Source organism: Odocoileus virginianus, chromosome 6 (genome assembly GCF_023699985.2).
Source record: "Odocoileus virginianus isolate 20LAN1187 ecotype Illinois chromosome 6, Ovbor_1.2, whole genome shotgun sequence".
Taxonomy (NCBI): Eukaryota; Metazoa; Chordata; class Mammalia; order Artiodactyla; family Cervidae; genus Odocoileus; species Odocoileus virginianus.
This window is the reverse complement of record NC_069679.1, coordinates 17,552,002-17,568,513: the sequence shown is the minus strand read 5'-3', so window position 1 is coordinate 17,568,513 and position 16,512 is coordinate 17,552,002. Positions and strand designations below refer to the sequence as shown.

General features: G+C 33.8%; 1 protein-coding gene across 1 annotated transcript; it reads right to left on the bottom strand.

The window, feature by feature from the left end:
• Nucleotides 1-1,123: 1,123 nt before the first annotated feature.
• Nucleotides 1,124-2,062, bottom strand: LOC110141706 (olfactory receptor 4K13-like). Its single transcript, XM_020900667.2, has one exon. It carries the CDS (start codon nucleotides 2,060-2,062, stop codon nucleotides 1,124-1,126), a length of 939 nt encoding a protein of 312 aa, XP_020756326.2.
• Between the last annotated feature and the right edge of the window lie 14,450 nt (nucleotides 2,063-16,512).

The window sequence follows — 16,512 nt, the reverse complement described above, 5'->3', positions numbered from 1 at the left end:
TGCTTTAACAGTGTCCCATAGGTTTGGGGTTGTTGTGTTTTCACTTTCATTCATTTCTATGCATATTTTGATTTCCTTTTTGATTTCTTCTGTGATTTGTTGGTTATTCAGCAGTGTGTTGTTCTTAGCTGTTTTAATAAACTCTTTTTATTGAATCATAGGCATAAGGAAACAGAAATTGTTGGTTTCTTTTTATTTTCAGATCAATGGAAAATCATTTTAACCCTTGTTGGGAAGATTTATTTATTCATTTTTTTGAAATGCAAATTTTTAATTTCCTTCACTTGTTTCCAATATGCCAATTTTTCTTTCCGTCACTTACAATCCCCAGGCCCAGCTCCAGTTTTACAAGTCTTTTCTATCTTTCCTATACCAAGATTCTGCCAGGCATGTCACAAACATTATTATTATTATTTGGTCCACCAAACTCTTTATTTTTTAATTAATTAATTCATTTATTTTACTTTATAACATTGTATTGGTTTTGCCATACATTGACTTGAATTTGCCATAAGTGTACATGTGTTCCACATCCTGAACCCCCCTACCTCCCTCCCCATCCCATCCCTCTGGGTCATCCGAGTGCACCAGCCCAGATTTAATTATTGGGAACTATGACATGTAAAGGAGAGGACAGGAAACAAAAATGTATGAATACTAATTAAAGTTTATATAAAAATATTTTGTTATAAAGGTATAGATTTTGTAGTTACATGTAGGATCTGATTCTAGGTGTAGTACTTACAATTTCTGTGACAAGTTTGTTAAATTTTATAATGTGCAGTTTTCTGGTGATCAATATAAACAATATTCTCTATTTTCATTGTGTGAGGTTAAGAGAAAATGCATGCAAAGTGCCTCAGACATGGTTAGAACTCAACAAACAGTATTTTAAAGTCTAAGAATTTATAGAAAAATTTAAAATTACAATATAAATGAATGATAATATATTGGAATGATTTGCACTTGGATGTACAATTCTGGATGCTTTATTGCATATATGCTTGTGTAGGGAAAAGTAATAATTTCCCAAAATATTACTTATGTTTGATGTAAAATCTTATACCTGTGTCTCTGGATGATGATAACAATTATGATGCCTTTGATGATTGTAATATTTAAGTTAAAAAGCTGATCTGGAATTCACATTCTTGGTCTTTATTTTTATTATTGCTTTCTTAATGTCTTTATTCCTAAATGAGTAAATGATTGGATTTAAAAGGGGAGTAAAAATTGTATAAAACACAGAGATGATCTTATCTATGAAAACATGGCTGAATGGCCATATATAGATAAAGAGGCAAGGTCCAAAGAATAGTACCACCACTGTGATGTGGGCTGCAAGAGTGGACATGGCCTTGAAATATCCACTGGAGGAGTGATGATGGACAGTTATCAGGATGATGCTATAGGAAATGAACAGAAATATGAAACAGAACAAAGAAAGTAGTCCACTAAATGCAGTGACTAATAGGTCTAAGACATAGGTGTCAGTGCAGGCAAGTTTGATCACCTGAGGCAGGTCACAAAAAAAACTATCAACAACATTGGGGCCACAGAATGGTAAAGTCACTATAAAAACCATTTGGCTAACAGAGTGCACAAACCCAGTAGTCCAGGAGAAAAGTGCAAGTCTGATGCAAATACGGTGGCTCATAATATTTTTGTAATGAAGGGGTTTGCAAATGGCAATTAATCTATCAATTGCCATGGCTACAAGCAACATCATCTCACTTCCACCTAAAAGGTGAAGGAAAAAAATCTGGGCCATGCATCCTTCATAAGAAATGGCCTTATTTTCACTAATTAAGTCACCAATCATTTTAGGAGTAGAAAAGGAAGCCAGAGACATATCAATAAAGGACAGGTTGACCAGTAGGAAGTACATTGGAGACTGTAATTGAGGGTCCAATTTCACTACCAAGATAATAATGAGGTTACTTAATAAAATGGCTATGTAAATAATAGAAAAAAATAAAAAAAATAAAATCTGTAACTCATGAAACTCTGTGAGTCCCAGCAAAATAAATTCAGTCACTACAGAGTGATTTTGTTTTTCCATTTGTTTGGCTATTGGCATATATTACCTAAAACAAAATCAAAATTAAAAGTCTGTTAGTTAAATGTGAAAGATAAGTGCATAGTCACTTAACTTTGTTTCCTAAAATTCACTGAAAAGCTTAAAAAGGATGAAAAAGAATCAACAATAAATCCAATTTTTTGAAAGTGATAGACACAATTTCTTAACAAAAATTATGAGGAATATCTGCCATAAACCAAGATGTTTGAAGAAAATTGAAACTATCAATATGTAACTCATATTTGGGCTAATCTTAAGAAAAGTGATTATCTCAGTTGGTGAGAGAATATGCAAGCTCCTTGCCACCTTTTTTAGATTTTGAGAAATAGATTTATTCATCCTCCAGAGACAAAAAAATAAGGTCTACCATCTTGAACTCTAATAATAGTAAGGATCATGTAAGTGAAAAAAGGCCAAACAGTTTTCTAATTATAAGCAGGACTAAGAGAAATGAAACTGGGTAACTAGAATATAGAGCATTAACAATCTAGAAGTCATTCTGTATTTGCTGCTGAAAGTCAGATGAACAGAGATAATAAACATTATGAGTCTCTGAGACAAATGAATCTCTGGTTGGCAAATTGAGATAGCTTCTCATCTTATTTTTTTCTGAGATGGAAGAAGTGTCCAAATATTTGAGTCTTCTCCCACAGGCCCTGATTTTCTTTGGGCCTATGAATTTAGTAGATTGGGAAGTACAGTGCAGAGATAGCCTAAATGGATGCTTGCCGCTGGCTTATGGATCCCTGATAAACAAAAGGAAATCTGTTTATCAGGGAACACATCCATGTTGCTCCGGATGTGTAAAGCAGATCTTTGTGGAATGACATCCATTTACACATGAATAATGCTAGCCAGAATTTTTGAAACAAAATAACAAGGAAGGTACACCAGGTATCTAAGAAGAGATAGTAACACAACACATTGTTTTTTAAGAGATCTGAAAAAAAAAATAAAAAAAACGCAAAAGAGTTTCTAGCTGAACAAAGAGAAATATTTTTAAATATTTTAAGAATCCAGAAAAGTAAAAAATGCTATAATAAAGATCTTCATCCTGCTGTCAGAATTAACAAGTATGTGCATTTTTATCATTTTGCTTCAAACTTTTTAAATAAAATTAAAAAATACTGGCAGAGGTAAAGTTCACTTATCATCTTACTAGTTTGTGTATGATATGAAAATGAATAAGTGATACCCTGTCATAACAACATTCTGCAAGTGATTTTATTTTTACTGACAAACTGATATTCTAAAATTGTACAACATACTTGTACATATCTATTTACATGTGAAAAACTTTTTCAAGATTACATTACCAGAAGCACAATTACTAGTCATCTTCAACTAATCAAATAATGCAAAATTCTCAATAAAGATTTATATAAATACTACTTTGCACAAATATTGGTATTTTTTTAGCTCTCATTCTGACCACCTGATTTTATTGTAGGAATGCAAAAATGGTTCAATACTAGAAAATCACTTTATATAATTATCAAAATTAAAAAGTCAGGCAAGTAACATAATTTACAAGTAACAACAAAATAAGCATCTAATAAATATTAGATTCATGAATTGTAAAATATGCTAATTATCTTTAAGTTCATATGTATATTCATGTACTCCTAATCTGAATTCAAGTAGGAGTTTTTAGAAAATTGACATGTTAATTCTAAAATGTATATTGAATTGCAAAAGATCAAGATGAGCCAAGGCTGTTTTGAAGAGCAAAGCTAGAAGATTTATACTGCCAAGACCTACTTATAAAGCCATATAAGACAGTTTGATTTTGGTTCAAGGATATAAAAATAAACCAAAAAAAAAAAAAAAAACAATGAAATATCACAAATGACAGCAACAGATAACATAGTAAGGCACATTTGTGGAGAAACAAGTATAACTGTTTACTGATGAGCCAGTATGTAATAAGCAGCTGGTGCTGGTGGCTCTGTTTTGGGAAAGAGGACCTTTCTAATGTCAGAATTCCACAATATCAATAAACGCCAGTAGTTGGCTTAATCATATTCACCTGAAAATTTGGCTTCAAAATTAATATTGCTTAACTTTAAAGGTTTGATATTTTAATCTTTTCTTCCAGTTTGTTCTTAGGTTTGCCTGATTATAAAGTAGACCAAGCGGTGGGTGAGATAACTTTCCTAGGACACATTATAAGTCTACATGCAGCAATAACCCAGCTTCCCCATGAGATGATGAGAAAAGAAGGAACTTTGCTAAATTTTTACTTGTAAGTTTTTCCACTAAATCATACTTTTCACATGTGACTCTGCCATGTGACATAGTGGTGCTTGTCTTCATGCACTACTTATTCCACAAATTACAGATTTCAGAGAGTAAGGACCCAGAGTGGGAAGAATGAGACAGCAAAATGAAACAAAACTACAGCTGACCTTGAATAACAAGGGTTTTAACTGTGCATATGCAGATTTTTTTCCAATAATAAATACTACAGTATTATATAATTGGTTAGTTCCACTGTGTTGGAGGGTTGGTGCCCCTAATCTCCCCAGAAGTGTAAAAGATTTAGATTTGTAAAAATACAGCTATGAAAACAGTAAAAGCAAACATAGGTACATATTTTAACCCATTAAAAATAGCTCATTAAAAATGTTTTAGATATGATGCAAAAACTAAACTCTAGGAAGATATCGACAAGTAGATTTTACTTTACTAAATGTAAAAAATAACAAAGTGATCATAAAAAAGAGATGAGAATATACTTTCAACAAATGAAACTAAGAACTGTTACCTTTGATCAGTAAGAAAAGGTTAAAGAAACAGTGGAAAAGTGAAAAAACCATATGGATTAGCAATTCACAGAAGTAGAACTTCAAATACCTTTAAAGATAAGCCTGCTCAACTTTATTGATAATTAAGGAAATGCAAGTTATAGCAAAATGTGTAATTTTACTTATCACATTTAAAAATAAATTTGATGGAATGAGAGACAGTGTTTAATAATTCTCTTTTTGATATTGGCCCTATATATATTTTGGGAGGGGGAGTTGGCACTATTTCTTAGTTTTAAAGGTTTTACGACAGTTTAATGGAGAACCTCTACTTATGGGATTTATAGGCTAAGTGTTCAAAGAAACACAATCGCGTGCTCTTTGTATCATTGTCTTCAATAATCAAAAATCGAGAAGCTCCTCAAAATCCCACTATTAGTGGGATTATTTTTAAGTGGAAATGTATATGTGCTGATATGGAAAAATATATGACATTAAATTTGTAAATGTTGTATTTTAATTGCTGCAATATTTTAATGAAATATTTCATACAAATTTTAGAGAACTATCAATTCACTAAACTACCAAGACTGCTTACCTCTGGCATATTAGTATATAAACTTTAATAAAGATTCTAAATTTTATAAGATCAAATTCTGTAAAATTTAATAAATTGAATTAGAGTCTAGTCCTGGATAAATGCTCTCAAAAATGTAGTTGGCATTTAGCTACCAAAAGCTTTCAATCAGAGAGTCATTTATTTTACACACAGCTATAACAGAATATTTAAAAATATCCATAAGTAACCTGAAACTTGTGATATTAACTTGCTGTGCCAGTTTATCATCTCCTGCTGAAAGCATTTAGAGTTGCAGTGGCAACTCTAAGTTGGTGATTATGGATTTGGCAATCAATCATACATAGCCAGAATTGGAAACATATTCTAAGTTGTATATCAACTTTGACAAAGAAACTTCAAGACAGTCGGGACGCTATCTCTGTCCCCTTACCCTTCAGCCTTTCCAAAGTGTCCTCTGTGAATAATGAGAAAAATTCTTGAAGTGAAGAACAATGAAATCTGATATTAAAATGTATTACAAAGCAGAGTAATAAAATGATATTTTAGTTTCATAACATTAGATGGAGTAATGAAGTGACTATAAGAAACCTGAGAATCTAAAAATAGCCATAGATTAAAAATATGTTCTTAAGGATAAATTTACAGTTATTTGAGAATAAATATGGCTGGTTAGCTACATATCTTAAAGAAAATTAAATTCAAATATGTTAAATATCAATAAATTCAATGATAAAATTCTGACATAAATATATAAGTAAATATATATACTCTTTTGTATTAATATTGGGTAAGATCAAGATAAACCTATAAGTAAATATATTCATTTTGTTATGTTATAGTATTGAGTTAGGATCATGTAAAAGGCAAAAATAAATGTCAATAGATTTTATTCAGTGAGGATGAGTAAACTTTCTATTATCTCAAAAACATAAAAAAATTTGTAAGAGACAAGAGCTGAACTGGAGAGAAACAGTCAATATATAAGCCCTTAATATCAATTTTTTATGAGTCAATAGGACAATATCAAGAGCCATGTAAAAAAAATAAGACAAAATGAAATATAAAATATTTAAGAAAATATATGTGATGTTTGAACCTGTGGAGAAAAGAAAGTAATTTCCATAAAAATATAGCTAAAGATCATACACAGCAAAGTTTTGGTGATTTAGTTGGACAGTAGAATTAGATTTCTGGTTATGTTTTCCTGTATATCTTGATATATCACAAATATTTTGTAATGAAGATATTTAAAATTTTAAAATTAAAGATGTTTGAATAAATATGTTATGTAATATATTCAAACATAAAAATGTCTTTAATTTTTTTCTCCGTACTTCTACCTGCTTTGAGAGTTGTGACTGAATATCACTGAGATTCTTCTAGAATTTTTTTTTTCACTTGCTCCAACTTTCTTTAATCTTCTTTTTGTATGTGCAAATTCTAATAAAGGAGAATTTTACTTAAAAATGTACAAGACAACATGAAAAAGGTGTCAATTAATGACCTTGGGAAAATCTGGCATCTTATAACTGAATTCTCTCAGCAATTAAAAGGACATGTATTTGGCAAGCTAGAGTATTCAAATTCTCTCATTAGTGTGTAGTTTTTCCCAATAACAAGGGACAAATATAAGGCTTTACCAACCAAACAATACATCCACATTTCAAAAAGCAGACATGGATATAAAAACTGAGTGTCTATTTAAAATGTAGATAAAATTGAATTTTCAAAAATATGAAGTAAGAAGGATTTATAAATATAAGAGACAAGATTAATTATATTATAATTCACTTTATTGTAGAAAATTTCTTTAAAAAAATTCCTATCCATAAACATCTCTTTCTTTAATCTTATTATCTGAATAAAAGTCAAGATAATAAATTTAATTGGAAATATTGGAAATAACTTATTCCTAAGAGTCACATTCCTCTGATACCTTTCTATTTTCCTCTGTAATTAGTTCCTCTTGGATTTGCAAGCTCCCCCATAACTGCATTGTTCCAGAGAGTTCAAACTGGTTAAAATTTGATTAAAATTAAAGAGATTTACTGTTTTTTTATTTCTCCCAAGTCAAACAGCAGCTAATTTTTTTCTCACATTGACTGCCAATGTTTATTATGTCAACAAATGGCCTATGCAACCGATTATTTTGTTGAATTATATTGGGATTTCAGTGAAAAGTTTAGTCAATAGTATCCAAAAGTACTTTTTTTCTGCCTCTATATTGACAACTTCTTATATTGATTACTTCATGTATTCATAGTTTAGATACTCTTAAGAAAATAACATACCTGTTAGAGAGTTAATGTGTTGTTCCCAAATCTGCTATAAGCATTCTTGTGCATTTCTTTTGGACATGATCATTTCTTTCTCTTTAGATGTATACATTGCAGTAAAATTACTGGCTCTTGGGTAGGCATGTCTTTTAGAAACTGCCAGTTTCCAATGTTGTTTCACCAATTTATTCTCCCACCAGCAGTGTACAAGAGTTCTAGATGTTCCATATCCTTCACAGACTTTGATATTCTCAACCTTTTTTAATTTAAAGCTATATTCTTATGTACATAGCAATACTAATTGTGGTTATATGTACATTTCCCTGGTTACTAGTAATAAGGAATACCTTTTCATATGATTATTATCTTTTGAATATTCCCTTTTGTGAAGTACCTATTTAACTCTTTTGCCCAAATCTTGTGAATGGACAACTTACGTGAAACAAGCAAATCTTGAAACCACAAATTATACTACTGGTAAGAGAAGAAAGAAAATGTACATGTTGTGTATCAAAGAGATTAAAACCATAATTTAAATTATTCCCTTTAAAAAAGAAACACAAGGAACATTTGTTTCACTAATGAAAAATTTTCCAGATCTTTTAAGTGAAATAATATAGAGGGAGTAGACAGAGATGATGGTGGAATAGGAGGATGCTGATTGCATCTCGCCCCAGAAATGCATCAAAAACGTATCTAAATGTGGAACAATTCTCACTGAAAACAACTTTGAGACTGGCAGAAAGACTCTTGTACAACCAAGGTTGTAAGAAAGATACACACAGAATTGGGTAGGAAGGGAAGAAAAGAGATCACTTCAGGACTCACAACCCATCAGAGGGGACACAGAAGAATCAGGGTTTGGAGATTCTCCCTGGGGAGTGAGCAGTTCAAATCACATATTTGACACCCCAGCCCTGGAGTCTGACCCTGAGAAGATGAGTCCCATTAGCTGATTTGAAAACCAGTGGAACTTATAGAGGGCTGTGACAAACCCAGACCCACTGGTGAAGTGCACGTACATCTTTCTTACTCCCAGGAACCAGGAAGAGGAAGCAGATTGAAACTGCATCAGGCTCTGACTGGTTTCCAGAAAACAGTCCAACATGTACCTTTGCCCATGCCAGTCACCTACTCTGGCCCCTCTACCTCCAGCACAACTCCCCACTAGAGTGAACACTGCCTTTGTTAAGGAGAGTGTTCAGTGTTGATGAATTTATGCATAAAAAATTCCTGAGACTAAAAAAGGAGGCAAATATTCAGGTAGAAGACAAATATTCAGATATTCATCACAGAGAGCCCTAATCAAGATGAACCTGAAGAGACCCACACCAAGTCATATCATAACTAAATTGACAAAAATTGAAGATAGAGAATTCTAAAGGCAGCAAGAGAAAAACAAAAGAATCATATGCAATAAAAATAAAAATAAAAATAAAAAAGAATCATATGCAAAAGAACCCCTATCAGACTATCAGCTGAATTTTCTGCAGAAACTTTGCAGGCTGAAAGTAAATGATATGATATAAATTACTGGAAGAGAAAAAAATAAACCTGGAATACTCTACCCAGCAAGATTAACATCAAGAATTGAAGGAGAGACAGACAAAAACTAAAAGAGTTCATCAACCTCATTTTGTTCTTTGATCTGCGGGTTCACTGTTGTTGTTCAGTCATCAAGCCATGTCTAATTCTTTGCAACCCCATGGACTGCAGCACACCAGGCTTCCCTATCCCTCAGCATGTCCACTGAATCAATGATGCCATCCAACCATCTCATCCTCTGTCACCCTATTCTCCTTTTGCCTTCAATCTTTCCCCAGAATAAGGGTCTTTTCCCTTATTGTTCTGTTCACATCAGGTGCCAAAGTTTCTTCTTCTCCAGCATCAAACCTTCCAAAGGGTATTCAGTGTTGGTTTCCTTAAAGATCAACTGGTTTGATCTACTTGCTTTCCAAGGGACTCTAAAGAGTCTTCTCCAGCACCACAGCTTGAAAGCATCAATTCTTTGGCGCTCTGCCTTCTTTATTGTCCAACTCTCACATTTGGCATGACTACTGGAAAGACCATAACCTTAACTATACAGACCTTTGTCAGCAAAGTGATGTCTTTGCTCTGTAACACACTGTCTAGGTTTGTCATAGCTTTTGTGCCAAGAAGCAATCATCTTCTAATTTCATGGCTGTGGTCACCATCTTCAGTGATCTCAGGGCCCAAAAAGAAGAAATCTATCATTGCTTCCACTATTTCTCCTTCTATTTGCCATGAAGTGATGGGACTGGATACCATGATCTTAAATTTTTAATACTGAGTTTAAGCTGGATTTTTCACACTCCTCCTTCACCCTCATCAAGAATCTGTTTAGTTTCTCTTCACTTTCTGCCATTAGAGTGGTATCATCCACATATCTGATGTTGTTGATATTTCTCCTGGCAATCTTGATTTCATCTGTAACACATCCAGCCCAGCTTACTTTTCATTAAATTTAGAATTTTTTAAACATTATTTCTTTAGACATTTCTTTTCTACCATTCCTGACTCCAGCACCACATATGGTATATCATGTGATATTTTTCATAGGTTATAGAGGCTCTTTTAAGTTTTTCTCCAATTTTGCTCTGTTTCTGGTTTAGCTTAGATGATTTCTATTTTCTATCCAGGTGTTTTATTTTTCCTTTGTTTCCCAAATGGAATTTTTCAGTTTCTGTATTATATTTTACAGCCCCCCAATTCCACTTGGTTATTTATTTCATATCTTCATTTTTTTTCTCATGTTCATATTTTTCTTTAAATTCTTCATTATTTATATAATGTCTATTTCAAAATTTTTTAATTTTAACAGCTTATTCATCTAAATCATTTGTGAATATGTATCTCTTGATTATATAGATCATATCTTACTTCTTTGAATTTTTATTAGCTAATGATTGGATGTCATATATCAGTGATTCTCCCATGAAGGGACATTTGGCATTATCTGGGGACCTGGTTGGATGTCACATGTGGGTGCTGTTACTGGAATTTAATGGATAGAGGAAGGAACGCTGCTAAACATCTTACAATGATCAAGAAGACCTTTCAACCTACAATAAAACTATCTTTAAAACTTAAAGTTGAAATCAAGACATTTTAAAGCATACAAATGATTAAAGAATTCTTAGCAACCTGATGCTTATAAATAAATGTTAAATGAAGTTGTAATGAAAAATTTTACATTTATGTACAAATAAAATTTGAATATGATAATAGTCCATAGAAGAGAAGGTGCATAAAGAAGTTTCTTACATTTTTTTAAATGAAATGGTATAATTATTTGGAGGTATGAGAAATAGAATGTTTCCTGTCATATCAGTAAATGAAGATGTTACAGTCATTAGCAATTGCAGCCACCACCATGGTGAACTGGTAAGCTCTGAGGGAACTCAAAAGGAGAAGAATACCTGCCATGTTGCAGCCATAAGATTATAGCCACTCCCTACAGTGAGCCACAGGGAAACTCAGGATGCGAACAACACAGGATACCGGTCCTACATAGCTCAGGTGCCAATAAATGGGATGATTTCAGTGAGCCCAAACTCTTGCATCTTCCCATACATGGAAAAGAACTAAATTCCTTAACTTGAGTTATCTGGTTTTCTTTAAGTAACAACAATATTTTCTTGTTCAGACTATCTGCCTTTTGTTGCAAAACTTCTATATAACCTGGTTCTTTCCTTCACCTCCTTGGAGCAGTTCTCTCAGGATCACTTGAGATGTTGTCTTCTAGGTTTGAAGTTCTAAAAATTCCCACTGGAAAATAAATAGCTCTCAATTTTTAGGTTGTGAGTGTTTAAGTTGACAGGAACCAGAAAGTGATAATTTAAAGTTCAGTTCAGTTCAGTCACTCAGTTGTGTCTGACTCTTTACAATCCCATGGACTGAAGCATACCCAGCTTCCCTGTTCATCACCAACTCCCAGAGCTTGCTCAAACTCATGTTCATTGAGTTGGTGATGACATCCAACCATCTCATCCTCTGTCATCCTGTCATCCTCTGTCATCCCCTTCTCCTCCTGATTTCAGTCTTTCCCAGCATTAAGGTCTTTTCCAATGAGTCAGTTCTTCACATCTGGTGGCCAAAGTATTGGAGTTTCAGTTTCAGCATCAGTCGTTCCAATGAATATTCAGGACTGATTTCCTTAGGATTCACTGGCTTGATCTCCTGGCAGTCCAAGGGACACTCAAGAATCTTCTCCAACACCACAGTTCAAAAGCATCAATTTTGCAGCACTCAGCCTTCTTTGTGGTCAACTGTCACATCCATACATGAGTACTGGAAAAACCACAGCTTTGACTAGACAGACTTTGGTCAGCCAAGTGATGTCTCTGCTTTTTAATATGTGGTCTAGGTAGGTCATAGCTTTTCTTCCAAGGAGCAAGTGTCTTTCAATTTCATGGCTGCAGTCACCATCTGCAGTGATTTTGGAGCCCAAGAAAATAAAGTCTCTCACTGTTTCCATTGTTTCCCTATCTATTTGCCATGAGGTGATGGGACCGGATGCCATGATCTTAGTTTTTTCAATGTTGAGTTTTAAGCCAACTTTTTCACTCTCCTCTTTCACCCTCATAAAGGTGCTCTTTAGTTCCTTTTTGCTTCCTGCCATGAGGGTGATGTCATCTGCATATCTGAGATTATTGATATTTCTCCTGGCAATCTTGATTCCAGTTTGTGCTTCATCCAGCCTGGCATTTTGCGTGATGTACTCTACATATAAGTTAAGTATACAGCTTTGATGTACTCCTTTCCCAATTTGGAGGGCTTCCTTGGTGGCTCAGACATTAAAGACTCTGCCTGTAATGCAGGAGACCCAGGTTTGTTTCCTGGGTTGGGAAGATTCCCTAGAAAAGGAAATGGCAACCCATTCCAGTATTCTTTCCTGGAAAACCCCATGGACAGAGGAGCCTGGCAGGCTACAGTCCATGGAATTGCAAAGAGTTGGACACAACTGAAAGACTAAGGCTTTTTCCAATTTGGAACCAGTTGGTTGTTCCATGTCTGGTTCTACTGTTGCTTCTTGACAAGCATACAGATTTCTCAGGAGGCAGGTGAGGTGGTCTAGTATTTCCATCTCTTGAAGAATTTTCCACAGATTCTTGTGATACACACAGTTCAATAAAGCAAAAATAAATGTTTTTCTAGAACTGTCTTGCTTTTTCTATGATCCAACGTATTTTGGCAATTTGATCTCTGGTTCCTCTGTATTTTCTAAATTCAACTTGAACATCTGGAAGTTCTTGGTTCACATACTGTTGAGGCCTGGCTTGGAGAATTTTGAGCATTACTTCACTAGCGTTTGAGATGAGTGCAATTGTGTGGCAGTTTCAACATTCTTTGGCATTGTCTTTCTTTGGGTTTAGAATGAAAACTGACCTTTTCCAGTTCTGTGGCCAGGACTGGAAAAGCTATATTACATAATTTAAAGTTACATATTATATACTCTAAAGAAACCACAAAAATGAAACAGAGAAAGAGAGAATGATAGAAGGAGGAAGGAAAGAAAGAAGGAAGAAGGATAAAAGAAGAAAAGAAAGAAAAATGAAACAGAGGTTATCTAAAATAACCATGTTTGTAGTAGTTACTAACTTGGACAGCCCAGTCTAAGCCATTTGGTTCTTTCCTGGTCAAATCAAACAAGCTTTTTGGATTAGTGATGGGCTTTCCAGAATGAAGGCCATGTTGCCCTTTGCATTATTAATCAGCCACAATCAATCCCAATAAATAATAAAAATGTTGAAAAAGGTAAAGGGAAAATCTGCATGACAAATGTGCCAAGTATCCCATGTTAGTATTGCACTAGGAATTCTGTTCATGGTCACAATGATATCTTCAGACATTGACAGTCTCTTAAACCAGTGTTCTTCCTATGTGGTCAAGTACATTGGCTCTAGATAACCGGTAAAACCACTCTCATCTTGAGAGCTCAGTCATGGAAACTTTCATGGGAATTTTGAGGAAGAGTAAAAAAGGTCATGTAGAAACCTCTTAAAAAAAAAAAACCAAAACCTGGTGCCAGGAAACTGGAATATATCTTCAAGGTCTTTCAGATGACTTAGAATTCTTAGAATCAGCTACTTGGGGTCATGAAATAAATTGACATTTGAACATCAAACAAAGAATAGATGTGCACACATCTCTCCTACACGGCTGCTGAAGCCACTTCTCTGAACTGAACTTGGTGCCCATGGGAAAAAATAATCTGAAGATGGGTTTAGGCAAATTTCTCTGATGGCAAACCTGCACAAAATCAGAAAATGGATTGTATTGGATTCATTCCTGAATCCCCAGTAGTATAAAAACAAATATTCAATAGAATTGACACCTATTCAGCTCTTAAATCTGCTTAGCCTCTTATAGAAGCAACCATCATGAATACAAGTAAAGATTTATAACATTGCAGAGTCTATCAGTATACTTTATATGAATGCAATTCCTCTGGTCAAGAAAGGCATTTTTTTATTAATATACAAAAATTATCCAAGAAACATTGAATTATGTGGTATTCACGTTTCTCATTGTTCTTAGAGTACTGGTCTTAATGAAAACTGAAACAGCAATTCAAAGCATATGTTACTTTTAATAGGAGTGAATATAGACACAAAAGTCTGCTAATATTAATGGGAAAATGTACTTTTCAATTGAATATGAGAGTAAAAGGAAATATTCCACAGGAAAAGTTTATTAAAACTGGAAGTAGAAATAAGGAAATAGAGGGAAATATAATTACCTAACATTATCTTTTCATGTCTTATATTTTAATAGGCCCAGTTGTATTTAAAATACATTAAATACATTTAAAGAAAACTAAAGTTAGTTTACAGTAAATGTTAGATATATTTTACATTTGATGCTTTTTAATACTCTTCAAGTATATTTTCATAATTTGAATATCCCAGACCTGAGAGTGGTTTTATATTGCCCTCTTATCTGTTGTCCATAAGTAAAGCATATCAATTTCTATAATTATGTGATGTTAGAAAAGAATGTTTAATTCTATTGTAATTAAGGGAGAGCAATGTAGCATCTTTAATAATTCCCACTGGTATTTGATCATCAGTTGGGTATTGTTAGGTCTCAAAATATATCCTTTTTTATTACCACCCTCTCAATATTTATGATCCCTTTTCCCCTAGGAACATGAATATTCATATGTGTCATTGTTTTAGGGATGATGTGATTACTTTGGAGTGAGACACTCTCCAGGTTTCACTGTGCCCAGAGTCAAGTGATGCTCTGAAACACTCTGTGGAGTTGGTAAGTCATGGAGGCAGTTTTAATGTAGATTAAAAGAATACAGAAACATTCCTGGATACTGGCTTATAATCACACTGTCCATAGGTAGAATTAGATGTGAAAAGTCATTTAGAAGCTGAAAAATGTGATAAAATTATAGAATTCTAGAAGACATTATTACTCTAGTTGTCATACAAATATAGCATAGTCTCATAATGTGTGTGACAACATGATGAAAATTATATGACTGAGTATACTTTGATACAACTCAAGTGATTTTACTTTCAATCTGCTAAACAGTGTCCATGTCAAACTTTATCATGTCAATGTTATTACCAACAAAAATTTTATAGTGAACTATGTCAAGCAGTGTTTATTTAAAATAGTAACTGGGTGAATGGAAACTTCCTTCTTGTTTTCCAAGAAATGTGTTATTATCTTGTGCTTATAAACCTGCTACATCTAACACATCAATTTGTCCTATTCTGTTTTTAAAGAAAAATAAGTCAGCTATATTGACTAGTATCATATGGATAAGAATATGACTTTTGGCAAATCTGACCTAAGAATATTCACTTTTATTTAACGTTTTTATGTATTAAGATTACAAATATTAAAAATGTAAACTTTAAATAGAATAAATCTTTTATCTGTTCTCTAATATTTGAACATTTTATTCTTTGTAGATAAAGCACTAGGTGCATGCTAAGTTGCTTCAGTCATGTCCAACTCTTTGTGACTCCATGGACTGAGTTCCTCTGTCCTTGAGATTCTCCAGGCAAGAATACTGGAATGGGTAGCCATTGCCTTCATTAGGGGATCTCCCTGACTCGGGGATCGAAACCGGGACCTTATGTTTTCTGCATTGGCAAGCGGATTCGTTACCACTAGCACCACCTGGGAAACCCTAAGCCCTAGGCAATCAGTCACCATTTTTCCTTTTCTTATCATATTTTGATGACTATAATCTTCTATGAGTAAATTTCAAATTCTAAAACTTAGTTCAGTTATACTTCCTGCACATGAGTCTATGCGCTGTACTTAGTCACTCAGTCACGTCCGACTCTTTGTGACCCCATGGACTGGTAGCCCGCCAGGCTCCTCTGTCCATGGGATTCTCCAGGCAAGAACACGAGTGGGTTGCCATGCCCTCCTCCTGGGGATCTTCCCAACCCAGGGAATGAACCCAATTCTCTCACATTACAGGAATATTCTTTACTGTTTGAACATTAGAATTAAAATGTTAATTTCAGGGTTTCGTATATCCATCTTTATCCTCATCCATTTTAGAATAATCTGAAAGTTTTTCATCGAACAAAGGAAAGTTAAGGACTTTGCTTTTGCAGAAAGGGAAGATGCCAGGCAGACAATCAAATTGATTCTTTTGAAAACAAAAGAGATTCTTTTCTCTGTCTCTTCCTTCTTCATACCCTTAGGGAGTCTGTGTGGGTGAGTGTATGAGTGTGTGTGTGTGTGTGTGTGTGTGTGTGTGCCCTGTGTATGTATATGTGTAAGGTTTTGGATTAAAAACCTATATACAAAAATGTTTTATAAAGGAAA

Bases quoted from the DNA above. Each gene is read 5' to 3' on its own strand.
- LOC110141706 (XM_020900667.2), bottom strand. From the start codon at position 2,062: ATGGAAAAACAAAATCACTCTGTAGTGACTGAATTTATTTTGCTGGGA.